At 36.8% G+C, this 16,901-nt stretch overlaps 1 protein-coding gene across 1 annotated transcript in view; it reads right to left on the bottom strand.

The window, feature by feature from the left end:
- Positions 1-581: 581 nt before the first annotated feature.
- CHRM2 (cholinergic receptor muscarinic 2) overlaps positions 582-16,901 on the bottom strand; it is a 141,738-nt gene continuing 125,418 nt past the window's right edge. Inside the window, exon 2 of the mRNA XM_046670540.1 lies at positions 582-2,029. Within this exon, the coding sequence (XP_046526496.1) occupies positions 582-1,982 (1,401 nt within the window). The 5' untranslated portion in view covers positions 1,983-2,029. The remainder of the gene's footprint in view (positions 2,030-16,901) is intronic.

The raw sequence follows: 16,901 nt of genomic DNA, 5'->3' as shown, positions 1-16,901 counted from the left end.
AAAAGGGAAAGGTAAAAAAATAGGCATTTGTTACTTTGCATTTCTCCAAATAAAACCATAACAAAATAATAATATATGCTTAACACTCTGGAGACCATTTCTACATCCTTTTTTGATTTTATTCCTTCACTTCCCCAATGTATGTCTATTTCTTCACGTTTAAGTCTCCATGTTAGCTTGTAACTGTGGCATTTCATCCTCATATGGAACACGGGGAAATTTTTAAAAAACAAAAAAAAAAGGGAGCAAGGTTATTAATCTCATTGTGCAGAGATAAAATTGCAGATTCGAAAGCCCTTCTTCAAGAGAGAACGAGAAAGCGCAGATCGTTACTTAAATCCACAATTCCAACACATCTCTTTCATGGCCTCATTGCTCCTAAAAGGCTAGGGTTTATAAGGTGCAAGTTTCTCAAATTGGAGCATAGGCACCATAAGAGTGTCATTCTTGGGCTCCTTAATTGCACATTCCATAATAAGACTATAAAGTGCAATGGCAGAGATTTTAAAACTAGGAGCTCTTTTATCCCTTTTCTTCATTCCAAGCTCCCCTTGACTACCTTCTGTCTTTACAAAGATGTTTTACCTTGTAGCGCCTATATTCTTGTAATGACACATTAGAAGGTGTTTAAAGGTCTTCTTGAAGGTGGCATTACAAAGTGCGTAACAGGCAGGGTTGATAGTGCTATTGATGTAACAAAGCCAATAACCAATTGTCCATACTGTGTTGGGGATGCAGGGTGCACAGAAGGTGTTAATGAGCACCATGACATTGTATGGGGCCCAAGTGATGATGAAAGCCAACAGAATAGCCAAGATTGTCCTGGTCACTTTCTTTTCCCGGGAAGGAGGAGGCTTCTTTTTTGCAGGCTGCTTAGTCATTTTCACAATCTTGCGAGCTACGATGTTCTGTTTTTCATCTCCATTTTGACCTGAAGAACCAACTAGCTCCACAGTGGTATTAATTGGGGTGCACGAGTCCCCTTTTTGGGTCTTGGTGACAATCTTGATGCATGTTTGCTTAGAGTTCTCATCTTTGGAATGGCCCAGGGAAGTAGAAACTGTGTTTTCATCCTGGGTTATTTCATCTTCTCTCATATTAGAGGCGACAGCACTGACTGAGGTGGAATCATTGGAGCTCTCTTTCTCCTCCCCCTGGACACAGTTTTCAGTCACAGCATCTCTGGTAGCCTTGCCATTCTGGATTTTGTTGTGCTCCAGACCATCATCACTGCTGGGCATGTTATTGTTGTTTGGCTTCACTATCCTTCCTTGTATCAGACTTGGAGAAACTGGATCTTGGTTGGCCACAGGCTCCTTCTTCTCTTTCTTTATCCTGCTCTTGCTGGCTCGGGATATGTGCCAGTATAACACAGTCATGATGATCACAGGCAAATAGAAGGCTGCAATGGCAGTACCAAAAGTAACAGCAGCGTTGGAAAAAAACTGAATGTAGCATTCCCCATCCTCCACAGTTCTCACCCCTACAATGAACTGCCAGAAGAGAATGGCTGGAGCCCAGAGGATGAAGGAGAGGACCCAGGCAGCTGCAATCATCATACCTGCCATTTTCGTGGTGCGCTTGACTGGGTAGGTGAGCGGTTTCGTGACACAGAAATACCTGTCAAAGCTGATGATAAGCAGATTCATCACTGAGGCATTGCTGACCACATAGTCCAGGGCTAGCCAAAGGTCACACACCACAGGTCCCAAAGGCCAGTAGCCAATCACAGTGTAGAGGGTGTACAAGTTCATGGAGAAAACACCAATGATGAGGTCAGCACAGGCCAAGCTGAACAAAAAGTAATTGTTGACAGTCTGGAGGTGGCGGTTGACTTTAATGGAGACCATGACCAGGATGTTCCCGATAATGGTCACCAAACTGAGGGATCCAGCCACAAGGACAATAAACACCACTTCGAATGTCTTATAAGGACTGGTCAGAGCCAGGCCATTGTTAGAGGAGTTTGTTGAGTTATTCATTTTGTGTTCTCTAATCAGTAGCCAAGAAGCCAAATAAACATTTAAACCTGCAGAGAAATAGAATAAAATTAACAAATGTAATACAAACATTGCTTTAAAATATATCAGATTTTTTCCTTTTGAGCCTCATTTTCTTTGGCCAAAATCTTCCCTCCTTCCTCTACATGTTTATTGTGCCTACCTGCCCCAGTTCTCCACATAAAAGGCAAAAACTTCAAATGGAAGGGTCAAAAGATCCTTTCAGGCTAGCAATATATTTGAAGTCTGATAACATTCTGAACGTGTCCACACCTAGACATGAATATCTGTCTGTCTATCTGTCTGTCTATCATCTATCTATCTGTCTGTCATCAATCAATTTAACTGAGCATAATATTGATGAATTGAACTAAATAAACCAAAATTATACATAAACTTTCCAAAGCATCAAGAGCTTCTGGTATGGACATAAAAATTAATAAGCCAGTAGGAGGACAAAATACAAAAGAAAACATAAAACTTATTATAGTGAATGTGTGACTTTTATAGTCAGTAGCATCTTTCCACCTGGTAGCTCTAAGCGTTTTCCATAATGATACTGAAAATGATAATAATAAAGATAAGATAATAATAATACTGTATTAGCCAATACACTTCTCCCAATGACTATTATTTTCCTCTGATCTCCATTTTACACTTGTAGTTAGTGTCACATGGTTAGCACTTCCAATATTGCATATCCTGCAAAAGAAGTTATTTATTAAATACATATTGATATGATTATGCCAATTTTCTGAATGTTTTATTTTTCAAATCACTGCCAAGTCTATTATGTTACTGTTCTTCCTGCCAAATCTTTGGTACAGTCAGGCTAGGATTTATATTTGTTTGGCAGAAGAGGGAACTGAAGCCCAGAAAGATTAAATAACTTATGTAAGGTCACATATCAAGTCAATGATAGAGAGAAGACTACGACCCTTAGTTTGTTCAATCATTCACTCATTCACTTTGTCCTCACATACTTATTGCACAATTTCTCTGTCTTAGGCATTATCATAAATGCTGGGCATTCAGCGATCGTTAAGACAGTGTCCCTGCCTTTGAGAGGCATATGCTCTGGTGGCAGCAATGGGTGGGTAAAGAAGCAATTATTAAACCCCAGTGTACTTTCTGCTACCCATCTTGGTTGTGTTTAAGTAAACAGATAATCATCATTTTTCAGATAATGACACTGAAGTCAGGCAACCATTGAGTGATCTTTTATAAGAGACATAGGAAAGAAAGTTAAAAGTTCATCAAAGGAGTCATGACACGTTTCTGGAGACACAGCATCTGTAGGAAATACTAGCCTAAACTGACAAAATCTATGCAAGTTGTGTGAATCGAAAAGGAAGCATTGTTGAGAAGTTATTGGGCATTCAAAATTCAGAAATGTCTATTCATTCACGTCCCTCTAATCACAAAGAGATACAAGTGGGGCAGTGGTTTTCCCTTGAAATCCATGTAGAAAATAATTTGCTAAGCACCTTCAAAGTACAAATATCATTTAAACAAAAAGGTTATTCAGCTTAGAAAGCAAGTTATCTTCAAGGATTCTTAAAAAGCTATGACTTAGGAGGGGGTTGGCTTTAATAAATAAGACCCCAAGCTCAGAGTCCATAAAGAAATATATATGGAAGTGCTACATAATTATTTGAAATTTTTGCATAGAAAAAATAAAAGTAAAAATAAAAATTGGGAAAATATTTGTAAAGCACATAATGGAAAGTTACCTAATTTCCTTAACATCAAAGATTTTTGAAAATAAATGAGGAAAGATGAGAAGACTAACAAGCTAAAACATTGATATATTAGTTAGATAAAAGGCAAATTAAATGTTAATAACTTTAAACATATGGAAAGTTTATGTTTTTCATAAACCTCACAATTTGAAAATGCAAACACATTAGTGGAGATACAGGAGGTGGTTTAGTCTTTCCATGACCCATCATTCTGTCCCTAAGTCATCAGTCTAAGGTACCTTAAGACAATCCAAGTCACCCAAAGATGTCTGTTAATCTAGACTGAGAAAAAAAATGCAAACACAAGCAATGGAAACCATTTCCCCATTCACAGTGTTAAAGTTGTTGGACATTATTGGTTGGAGTACTGGGGTAACCTCCTTGGAGGACAACTTATCTATACCTATAAAAATTTATATACATTTCTAAAAATTTAAAATGAAGAAACACTTGTCTCAAGAATACTACATATAGAAATTTATATTTCAGCTATAGTTATAAAAATGTGCAAAGAAGTTTACTCAAGGATGTTCATTCACAAATGTTACAGCAAAAAAAAAAACTCCTAGAAATATTAAAACAATTCATTGACAGAGGATTGGTTAAATGTGTTATGGAATACTCTTACAATGGAATAGTACACAGCCTTTAAAAGATAGAGGTAGATATATGTGTTCTGGCATTGTTGTGGAAACTTAGAAGATAATATGATCAAAGCAAGGCACAGAATATTAGAGAATCTAATTCTGTTTTTTTCAGAATGATGATTATATATATATTAATCTTCAGATCAGAGGAAACATTGAAGAGTTTAATCAGGGGAATGATGTTAACGGAATGCAACTCACCAGCTGGCCTTCCAAAATTATACATGAGGTGTCAGCTACAGGGCCAGGAGGAAGGAGCTTAAAAAGGGTCATTTACTTTTGACATTATATGCTTCAGGGTACTGTTTAATGTTTTCATTATGAACATAGCTTTGTATAATGAAAGCAAATGCAGATTCTCAGGCTCACTCCAGACATCCTGATTTAGAACCCATAAGCTATGTTTGGAAACACTCCTAAAGTCTCTCTTCTCTTATCTCTTTTAAAATTTGGTTCATTATGTATTGTCCCACCCTCGTACACCACAACCTATCTCTGTTGGCTTGGTCTTCATCCACCACATGAACATCCCCAGTGTCTCTTGTGTATTAAATTTAGGAGGAAATATTCCTTCACTATTAAACTCCTCACCAGGTATTACAAGGAGCTTGGTTTTATTAAAGCATAGCACGACCGATTTGAACATAAGGCTGAAGAGGTATACAGAGGTAGAGGTCTCATCATAAAGTCCTTATGGAAAACATAGGAAGTTTGACTTTAGTCCGTAAGTCATGGAGAAACATTGAAGAGTTTAGTCAGGAGAGTAATTTTGATTGAATGGAACTTGTCATATTTCCTTCCAAAATTCTCCATATCCTGTTTTAACCATCTCTGTGAATCATGTTATCACCACTTAAGTGCTCAAGTTAAAATTCTGAGCCATGTCCTGACCTTCTGCCTCATCCATACTTCCAGCGGCCAAGGGGTAACCATGACCTGTCAATGCTACCTCTTAAATATTGTTTGAATTTATACTTTGTTCCTATTTTTTTACTACCATTTCCTTATGTTAGGCCCTGCCTCCTGATATTCTTGACATAATTAAGTCCTTGATAAAATTTATAATCTTGCCTCCTTGCATCTTTCCAGAAGTATCTCACTTTCCTAAATATCCCAAATATAAAGCAATTATATGCAGTTCTCCAAACATATCATTGTGTTTTATGACTTTATGCCATTTTATATGCTTGTCTCCTGCCTTAAAGCACCTTCTTTTCATCCTCTTATCCTTTCATCCTCACATTTCTCACCCGTGCCCCCTATTTTGCCTGCAGGCATCATGAACTCTAAGAAACCCTTTTGATAACTCTTGGCCTAGCCAATTTTTTCTCAACTCTGCTTCCATAGCACGGCTTGTGTCAATTTATTCTGTCTGTCATTTTTATTTGCTTGTTTGTTTGAGTTAGAGTCTTTTGAAAGTCAAGTGGAAAGCCAAGTTAATCACATTCCTTTGACTATGACCAACATCCTCACCAGTCTTTGCAAGATCCTTCTCTTATTTTTATCTTAACAATATTTTGCTTCTTTTCATTTCTAATTCTCACGTTCCGTTATCCTTTCTCTCCTTTAGCACTTGCTCGAATTGCTTAGACTATTTCTTTGGCTGCAACTCTGGAAATATAATGGTTTTCTTTTCCCTTATGATCTTAATTTGCTAATGTAAAATGACACGATATAAGAACTTGGACTTGCATATAAATTTCCCTATCATGTGTGCCCAGAGGTGGGACCACTGAACCAAGGTATGGATATAAGCCTTCTGATTCCTGCCATGTTGTTCTCCTGGATGGCTGCAGCAGATCCTGCTGTCATCAGGCAAGTTCTGTTTCTCAATAACCTTTAAACAACTGTTATTATGCAACTTCCTAAGATTTGCCAATCCAAGAGAGAGAAAGTGTAGATTTTTGTTTTAATTTGCATTTCTCTGATTACTAGAGAGGCTGAGCACTTGTTTTCATGTAGTTAGTAGTCTTTCAGGTTTCTATTTTCATAGATCCCCTGTTCATACCTTGGACCCATAGGACACGGATTGATACAACTGTCTATGTATTTTCCTCCTTCAGTAGAAAAACAGTGAGTTTTGACTTAGTCTTTATAGCTCTACTATCTAGTTCACTGCCTCAAGTATAACTGGTGCTCAAAAAATGTTGAATTAATACAAGATCAACAATTAATATTATCAATTCAACTCCTATTTACCTAATCAGTGGAATTGTTTCAATAATACTTTTCTTTAACAGAATTTTTTTGGTCATCATTCATACAGTTGTTTATTCATGTAGTTTAATTAAACAAAATAATTTCACTAATCCGCTCATTATTCTATTGATTCCTTATTCGCTAAGGTAACTGTAAGATCAGTATTCTGACTTGCTTATAAGTCAAGAAGTCTGACTTGCTTGTCTATTCGTTAGATAAATTCATGGACCTTTTTGTAATTGAGTTACACACACACATATATATATATATCTATCTATCTGTTTCATGCAATGTTCATTTTAATAAATTTTAATTGAAAAATACCAAACATTTATTTTCTGAATGTCCTGTTTGACACTTTATTCTTCACATACACTTCAATACATCATAGGACTATATTTATTTTAGTTTCAAAAAACTTTTTGGCGACTTCCTCTTAAGAATAATGTGCAAATATAATATTTATGTTAAAAAATAAATTTAATTTGATCTCTTATTTTATAGATTAAGAAACTGTAAGAGTGAGTGATTTGTCCATGGTCATCTGGTTCTTGCCATAACTTATGCTAATAATAATAACTATTATTCTTCTAAAACTTTGCAACACAATAGAGCTGCACAATTCTCACTCTACTTCTTTCATATTATTTATTTGTTTGTTAATTTGTTTTCTCCCTTCTTGTCTACCATGAGCATGCATTAAATTTTCAACTGAAAAAAAAACCAAGAAAACATAATCTTAGGACTCTCAAATATATGTTGTCTCATTTAATATTAACGATTCTATAAAATATACCGAACAGGTCCTATCATCCCCTCTATCTGAAGAAGGAAGCTGAGGCTATAAGAGGAGATTAAGCGAAGTGTCCTTGGTTTCAAGGCTAGTGAGTAAAGATCTGCAACTAAAACCAATGTCCTTACCTTTTGGTTAGACACGCTTTCTCTCCCTTCCCTGTTTGGAAATCATACTTCATCCAGTAATATGTGAAATTGTTAAGTATTTGTATGATGATGAACTATACCAAGAGGTTGCTAGGAAGGCACATTCCATTTTGGGGGACCTGAAATTCTTACCCAGGTAGAATATAGTAAATTTGTATACTGTTAACATACTTAGCTGCTATCATATCCTCTAAATTTTTAGTTACAATATTTGCTTATTTATACCAACATTCTTTGTAAAAATGGAAAACATCTCACTTGGCAGCAAGTACAAGAGTTTGAAGGATGGCATTCCTTTCAGCCCATGTGGTACACAAGCTATGTACAGACTGTTCCTCTTCTATTAGAGAGAATGGCTTCCTTTCATTAACCTCTTGTCATCTCCGCTGTTTACACGTCTTTAAAAGTCTTTACTTCTGATGTGGCATCATAGGATTTTATTAAAGCAATAGTTACATCATTGATGAAATAACATAATCACAACAGACTAAACAATGAAGATGACCTTCAAAGGACTCAGCATCTTAATGTGGCAAGTGTATAATAATCCATTTGGTATTTTACAACCTTAGTTTATGACTATGTCCTGAAAGTACTATGGAAACTTATGAGAAAAAAACTTTTCTGCCCTTAGTTTCTCCATCACGTGAGTCCCTGTACAAAGCAGTGAGGAATGTATCATGGTGTAATATTATCCTCACAAAGCTGTGGGTGCTAATCTCTGCTCGTAATTATTAGCTGTGAGTCTGATCATGTCACTTAACTTCCAGGAAGCTTAATTTTCTTTTTGCTCAAAAAGGAATAACGACCCTATTTTTCTTGGAGATTGTGGTAAGAATCAAAGAGATCATGTCTCTGAACCGTGATCTATAAGTGTTAAGCATTATATAAATGCTATTAATACTCATATTTGTTAAATGGGTATAAATCAATCACCTTTCTTAGTAGTTAACAGGAAATTTTGTATGCGTGTGTGTGTGTGTGTGTGTATGAAACAGATTAAGAGTGAGGAGGTGTGGGGTGTACTGGTACTGATAATACTATATTATCATGATCAATGATATTAAATTATCAATAATATTAAATCTTCAATGATTATAATAATATTGATAATAATTAACATGTTTTGAGCATGATTACTCTCCACCATAACTCCTGGAGTAATTATTATTCTATGCTTTTCTATCAATGTTGAACTAAATGTCAAAGAACTAAGTTATTTGAGACTCAAACCCAGAATGCCTGACTCCAGACTCTGCTATAAATATTTATCATTTCTCTAAGGAACAGTCTTACCTAGAAGAAAATGTGTGCACCCAAAATTTATTCCTTTGATTTGCCATGACTAATCCCTATGCCCCAACTTTAAGTTGGATCCTTGCTTTAGACAACAGAGGATCATTGTGTCCAGGCCAATACTGCAACTTTGGCATTCTCTGTATGACAGTTATTGTCGATGTCAGAACTTCTATGTAACTGATGTGAATACTTTTGTGAAAGGTTATATATCAGTTCACACGTTGAGGGAAAAGTTTCAAATCTTAAATGTCATATATTTTCATGCATAGAACCTTACTAACTCTTTATCTTATTGTGAACATCTTCTGTGCTTCTTCCTAGTCTGTCTTAGTCTGAGAGCTCCACTGAAACCTGTCCACCATGGGTGACCCTGCTGGTATTTGACATACTAGTGGCATGGCTTTTAGCATCACAGCAAAATGCAGCTTCCACAGTATGACAACTGACAGATGGATGGTCTGGTTCCCTGACTAGGAATGAACCAGGGCCATGGTGGTGACAGCGTGGAATTTTGAGCATTAGACCACCAGGGCTGGCTTAAACAACACTAACTCTAGAAAAATTTCATGACTAAAATGGAAAGAGGCCTAAAAATGACTTAATTAATACCCTTGCCCTTGTCTCTAGGTCTGTGGCACGTTTAGTTATTTTTCCACACAATACACAGCCTGCCAAAGACGAAAAGAGGTTTGTACAATTATAAACAAAACACAGTATGGAATAAAGCATTCTTTTGACTTTAAGAATCAATTTCCATTGGAATAAGCACTGCAGCACCCTTCCCTTTCTGTTCCAGGAATTTGACAGAACTTTCAATATTGACGACGAACATAATTTAGTAAATGGTGCTCGCTAAATAGTGTGACCTAGGCCAAACAGCTGCAAAAGTGCAGGAAGCCCTCTGTCTAAAGGTTGTGCTCTCACAAGAAGAGGAGTGAGAGGAAAACGGAAGCAATCCTCAGAGCGCTACTGAACGTTGTATATGATTAGACAGCTGTATTTGAATCAATGCCTGAGTCTTTCTTACCATCTTGAGAAGTTGCAAATTTGTATAGTCGGCTTTTTTTAAATTTTGTTTTGTTTTTTTTTCCCTAAAGTTGGCAGTCTGTTGGTTTAATAACTCTAAATTAGTTAATTCATTGCTTTGAATTAAACATGTGAATCAAATTTGCAGAGAGATTGAGGCTCATTATGACTCTGATAGAAAATTCTAGAATGAAAGCTGTTGTTCTAGAGAAGCTGAGCAATTCCAAACAATGCATCCCCTTAGGAATCCTTTTCAATGGTGCACGTGCCTTCCATTGGAAGCTGAGACAGAGCACAAGGCAGCATGGAACTTTGGATAGGCAGACCAAGGACAGCTTTGAATGAAACTCAGTTAAGGCTCAGAGAAAGGCTGAAAAAGAGTAAGTTAATATTTTTCCTCTGAAAAGTAACCAGATTAGTTCAGAATAAATGCGATGAAAAGATTTCTTCTTCTGAGTAAGTATAAAATACAAATTAATATATCTTATAAACAGTAAGTAGAGAAAAAGACACTTAGTTGTACTTAGAAACCCATGCTTATTATAAGCATGTCTCTACTTAAGGTTGCATCGCTTAGGGAGAGAAAGGAAAAATTAATCAATCCATGTGCTGCTGTTTTCATAAAAATACACATATGAAAATGTAAACATATGTGGATTGTGTTTTATAGACATAATTCTCTTGGTTATCACTTCTTAAAATAAATGCAACCATACATATAAGCTTAACAGACACCATCATTCTTCTGGTAGTAATATCTAGAATGTACGTATAGAGTCCAAAGAAACTAATTCACCTGCATAAGAGTACATCTTGTATCCTTTAACTTTTCAGTGCGAGAAATGACACAGGCCTCATGTATTTATGATTCATATCAGATTCAATGAAGCTATAAATATAAAATAGTAATGAAGTAGAGTGTAATGGGCAGCAACTATTTTTATTGTTTCCAATTGAAAGACAAAATGATTGTTTCCTCAGAGTCTGATTGCAGCCTATTTCTGGAACCGAGCAAAATGACCACAGTGTTATCCCACTAAAACGTGAAAAACGAGAGCAGCAAGAAGATTAAAGTCTTTACTAAATGATCTAATGGCGATTGAGATGAGGAAACATAAAAAGCTGCATCAACTCAGCAAAGATTTTTGTATCTAAAGCACTAATTTAGAGTTAAAATAAAGCAAGTGGTCAGAGAAAATGAAGAGCTTTATGTGGTAAATCAGGACAATCAACTCTCCTATCTGCTTGAAATAAAACCACTTTCTTGGTGATAGCCACGGGGAATCACAACATAATTTAATATATGTGCTAAATGTCATCAAACGCTACACCAAACTTTCACTTCCTCAACTGCCTCCCTATACTGTTAGTTCAAATCTATTTAAATATTTAAATACTCCAACTCCTGTTCACCTTCAGACTCCCCAAACACTTAAAAAAATCAGATCTCATTCAAACTGAGCTAGAATTACAAATGTGAGTCTTTACCTTTCCCCAGGAGGCAGATTCTGTGTTCACTGAGCCCAGAGTGAAAGCTATGACAAAAATGACACTTCCCTTCTGGAACTATACCATCTTGGTTGGTAAATATCCCCAGCATAATTTATGTGCGTTCCTCTTCACCATGTTATCTAGTAAAAAGTGGTAAACTTTGACCAGTTCACATTATAGAGGCATTTAAATTTAATTTCTGTACCCAAATAATGCATGAGAAAGGAAAGCCTTCCAATAGATAGACTGTAAATGGATTGGGACTTGTACACAAATCTGCTAGGCAGGATGCTTTTTCTTTCAAGCACAACTGCACCATCAGCTAGCAGTTTTAGTTTGTGTTTTCTGCTGGGACAGGAATATTCATAACTGGACCTGTAGGAGAACATGTTACAGAAGGATTCTGTGAGTAATTAACTAATCCCCCAAACAACGGAAAATGAAAGGAAATAGGAGGCTAAGAGAATTTGCCCTGGATTCCTTCACCTAAACATCTTGAGTGAAAGTGTGAGCCAAGAGTATTAGCTGAAGAAGAAGGGAGAACAACACATTGAAGGAGAAAGGCAAGAAATAATGTCTCTGCTCTTAAAAAGTTCTAAGTCCAAGGAAAGTCTTAATAGTCCAAGGAAAATTTTTCATGAAATATCACTTCCTGTTTAGGGAAAGAGTAGCAAAGGCCCCCAGGGTCTGGATGTCCTTCTAAGAGACACACCAGCAGAGGGCTGGTCTGCTGCTATATAAGGATGTTTGCTCTTCTTTCTGTAACTTTTGTACACAGATAACTATGACTTGTCTGTGGATGCAGTAGACAAAACTTTGGAGTTAAACCTGAGACTTAAGCCTATCTTTGCTATTTTCTGGTTGTGTGAACATAAGTCTGTTGACTCCCTTTCCAATCTTAAAAATATGGAAAATAAAATTTACCATTCAGAATTAAAAAAAAAAATATACATAATACATAAGGCTCTTATCAGGTGCTCATTAAGTAGTCGCTACTGTTAAGTTCATTATAATTACCAAGTGATTCTAACCAAAAAGTAGAGCATTACAAAAAGAAAAGAAAAGAAAGGGGAACGAAGCAGGCACTCTGTATTTATCCCAAGAAAATAAAAAGGTAATTTTTATATTATATAAGTCTATTCTATGCTGCTTTTATTATTTGCTTCCATTCATCTTAAGGACTTGGGAAACCCCATGATCATTCTATGGTATCTTGATTCTTACACTGAGATAGTAAGAATCTTCAGTCTAAACTTCAAGAAACTTCCATCTAAAGAATAGTAACTAATTCTCTTCTTAACCAAAACGTCAGAAGGTCACAGACAAGTAAGCCTCCATTTTAAATTCCTAGGCTACAGAATAACGAAAGATTATTTAGTGATTCTATATTTACATTTTAGCTGAAAGAACCTCAGTTTATTTTGGAGGAAAACATGATCCTTCTGGGGAACTAAAAAAATTTCCGCCTCTACACAAATTTAGAACAAATAATGAAACTGAGAGAGATTTGTTGTTAAATATAAAAATAGCAAAATTCCACTCTGTGTCAAATTGTGAATGCTTAGAGCAATATGGTTACATGATCTGTGAATATGCATAAAATTAATCTGTGACTTACATTTACCATATTACTCTAAATGCTGTTTTCAACAAAACAACTATTTTTAAAATTTCATTTTAGAAGTTCTGTGAATTGAAAGTAAATACTCTATAAAAAAAATAGGGCATTCATTCTGCCAAACGCTAGTTTTCTTGAGTGAGTTATTTCAGGCCCCTGCTTACTTCTCTTGACTTTTCCAAACTGTTTATCCAAATCCTTATCTTCTACTTATTTATTCACTCTCTCCCTCACCCATTCTATCTTCAGTGTAGCCTGTAGGAGATGACATAGATTGTCTGAGGAACCACCACAAGAGGTCAATTTCCCAATCTCTGCTGTCAGATTACTCTTCTATCATGACTGGCTAGGAGTAACTTTATTTATGATACGGTGACTCTAGAATGTATCTGGAAACACCATTCCACTGACAGCAGACAAAGCCTCACCATCTTAGAATCCAGAGGTTATGATCATTTTAGAACCGAACTCCAATAGCAAGACAAGGGATTCAGACCTACTGTATTGATAGTCCTTTGGGGATCAGATGGCCCACCACATCCTGCTCAGCAGGCTCTCTCCAGTGTGCCACGGCCCAATTTGCATCCTAACCCTGGATATGAGGACTATGCATCTTGCAGTCAGCTCCACTCTGGTTCATGCGTGACTATCAGGATGGGAACACTTAAAAGTGTTCCAAGGAAAGACTTATTTGTAGGCCGCGTCAGTCTGTTCTTCATGATATAACATCCTCAGCTCTGTGTCTGCCTTTAGGAATGTAACTTGTGAGCAGCCTGTCTCTGGCTCTTCCCTTGTTTGGTTGCTTTCAAAGCCCACTATAAAGCTGAAAGGTGACAGCTTGACCTGCTTTGCTCCATGTTTTTTTTTTTTCTTTTTCTTTGGTATTGTTGTTAAAATAACAAATGACTATGTGCACAAAGCAGTAAGTCACAGTGGTATAGCCCAGTCTAAGGGAGGAGGAGAAAGTAGCTGGACTACAGAGATACCAAAAACAGGCATGATGGGGGCAGGGATCGTGAAATGGGGTGGGGTGATTTTTCCTTATGTTTGGCACAATGCCCTGTACATCCTCAGATTTCCAAACTGTGTTTTAAAATAAATGTTAAGAGCCACTTGAATAAAGTTTAATTTCTGTATGGGTATAATTCCAAGTTTTAGAAGCACCCAACCTATAACTAGCTTCCTTATTCTTAGTGAACTGCACATTCCCTCTCAAACAGAGAAAAACCTTTAAATGGCTCCTTTAAAAGGCTCAGTGGATTTACAGAACCCAAACAATAATATTTTCCTATCCTGAGTTTAAATGAATTAGAAAATTGGATCCATAAAATGGAAATCCTCTGGATATAAAAGCCAGGGAATAAGAAGTCATGAAATGTAGTTTTGTACATGTTCAGGATTGAGATGGATAATAGAGCAACAAGGTGGACAGCCAGATCCCTATTTGTAACTTGAGGGTAAAGTAAAGTGGAAAAAAAGGTGATTTGAAGGAAAAGTAGGTTAGGTGAGGTTTTGAAAATACTTGGTTTAGTTGTTTTTTGTTTTTGTTTTTGTTTTTTTAAATAAGGATGACATAAGCTGAAGAAGAAAAAACTCTGCTGAGTGAGGATCTAAACATTTAAGAGCAAGAGGTATCACTGATCAGGCAAGAGCTTAAGGAAGCAGAAAAGAATGGTATCGGGATGGTATTTGGAGGACATGGAGAGAGAATGGCCTCGGTTAATCTCGCGAACAGAAGGGAAGGGGTTAAAGATGAGAGTAGATTCAATTAGTTTTGGAGCTATCAAGGAACAAAGAGTTCAGGAAACTTCCTAAAGGCCATGTGTTGAGTATGAGCAAGGTAGTGTATGGCAAAGGACTTCATGAGTAATGGAGGCTGAAGAATGGAGACTCTATGCAACTTAAAGTCAGAAACTATAATAAACTATCAATGTCATTGACCAAACTGGTATCAAGAGCCATCTTATTGAGCAGGATCTTTAACTCGATGTCAATTTCGAATCAACCATCCTCAATTGCCTGAATCATTTTCTGTCTCTGAATTCGGCCCTGGCTTGACCTGATCTTCTGACCACAAGCTGTTTGAGTATCTTCCCTTTGACAACCGCAAACTCTAGTCAGGGTGTGTAAGCCCACTCCAAATTTTAATAAGTTTCTAAGTTCTCCAGGAATACATTTTCCCATTGCTTATGTAGTGATAACACCTGCTCAGCAGATCTATTTCAAGAATTAAATGAGATAATACTCACAAAGGAATTTAAACCAAGCTTCCCAGTCCAGGCTCCGCAACATTTATCCATAGACTTAAGCAAAAGCTTAAAGTTGGCTCTGGCTAGGCTTGGAGTAGAAACAGAAAGAGAATTACTTTCATACTTTGTAAAATTGTCAACTGTACAATAGATCTGTTGGAACTGTCGTTTAACTGCTTTCTGTTATTTGGAAAGTATGTTCTTTAATTTCTTAAGCTCAAGTGAATTGCATAGATTTCCTCTACATATCCCATATGATCACAATGTTCATGGAGTCACAATCTCTCTTAAATAATCACCATTTAGTACTAAACTCTGTACAAGTTTATAGTAAATAATTGCTTCCTCTTCACTAACATTAACCAGAAACGGATCCTAAGTTGCCAGATAGTGGCAGTGTGCATATTGGGAAGGCAGCATGTGCTATGTGTTCTGTTTACATGTCCTGTTAAGAAGAGCAATCAGATTATAAATATTCAGAGCAAAAATATACCATGTATTACTTCTGTTTATTAATATATTTTGAAGGATGATAAACAGTAAATTGCATTATTATGATTTGCTGAAGAAGATTGGCCCTGAGCTAACATGTGTTCCCATTTTCCTCTACTTTATATGTGGGACGCCTGCCACAGCATAGCTTGATAAGCAGTGCATAGGTCTGCACCCGGGATCAGAACCAGAGAACCCTGGGCCACTGAAGTGGAACACAGGAACTTAACCACTATGCCACGGGGCCAGCTCCAAAATGTCATTATTAATCATGACTCAAATGTTTTCCATTTTTAGGCTATACGATGAAAACCAAATAAATGGGAAAGAAAGGGGGATACAAATATAAAATATTGTTCATGGGACAATTTAATGACTGAATTAAACAAACCTACCATGTGAAATAAGCCTCAGCTCCCAAATTATCACTTTCTCTAAGGAAGCATTTTCCTCTCATTTCAGGATTTGATACCGTCTGATGTCAGCCGCTGAATGAATCTGAGGGGATTTTCCTGCTGCGCCTACTTTCATGCAAACCACCTATTTTGCTCTCTTTTAGCTGGCTAGTAGCTGGTTCTATTGTTTTCTCCTTCTGAGCAAATGTTCATGTTTTCTTTTTAAGTTGGGAACTTGGAGATGCTATCTGACAGGGGTTTTTATTTTGAATCTGTTTCATTGCAAAACCAAAATGGTTAATTATGCAAGACGGCTGCATCTTCAGGAATTCAAGCCTACGGACGGTAGACACAGAATCACTCCATCCACTCCGTTTCTCTTGCGGATCTGTTTGTTTTGGAAGAGGGATGTTGGTATAAACTCATGCAAAGAGCAGGGGTCTGTGATGGTAAAATATCTGCCTTCTCCTCCAGGAGATGGTATTTAACCTCCCTAAGTTTGATTTTTGCCCTCTGCGGCAGTGAGGATGTTCAACTCTAACGTCTCTTTCAGCTCTAAAAGCATTCTAGGATTCTAATTTTACTTTAATTCGCTTAGGATCCATATGATACTGACTGAGAGGTCAGAAATGACCGTCACTGACTTCTGCCTTAGATCTATATTTTCCTAACTATTGTACTGCGTGCACCTGCAGAGAGAAAACTGTTCATATCTCTTGAATTCATACTATTTGGGCTGTGCTGGTCTTACTGAAGAGGCCTCTGCTTTGTGTCAGCTAGTTTTCTTTGTCACTATCACCA

Source organism: Equus quagga, chromosome 8 (genome assembly GCF_021613505.1).
Source record: "Equus quagga isolate Etosha38 chromosome 8, UCLA_HA_Equagga_1.0, whole genome shotgun sequence".
NCBI lineage: Eukaryota > Metazoa > Chordata > Mammalia > Perissodactyla > Equidae > Equus > Equus quagga.
This window is presented reverse-complemented; position numbering and strand designations above follow the sequence as displayed.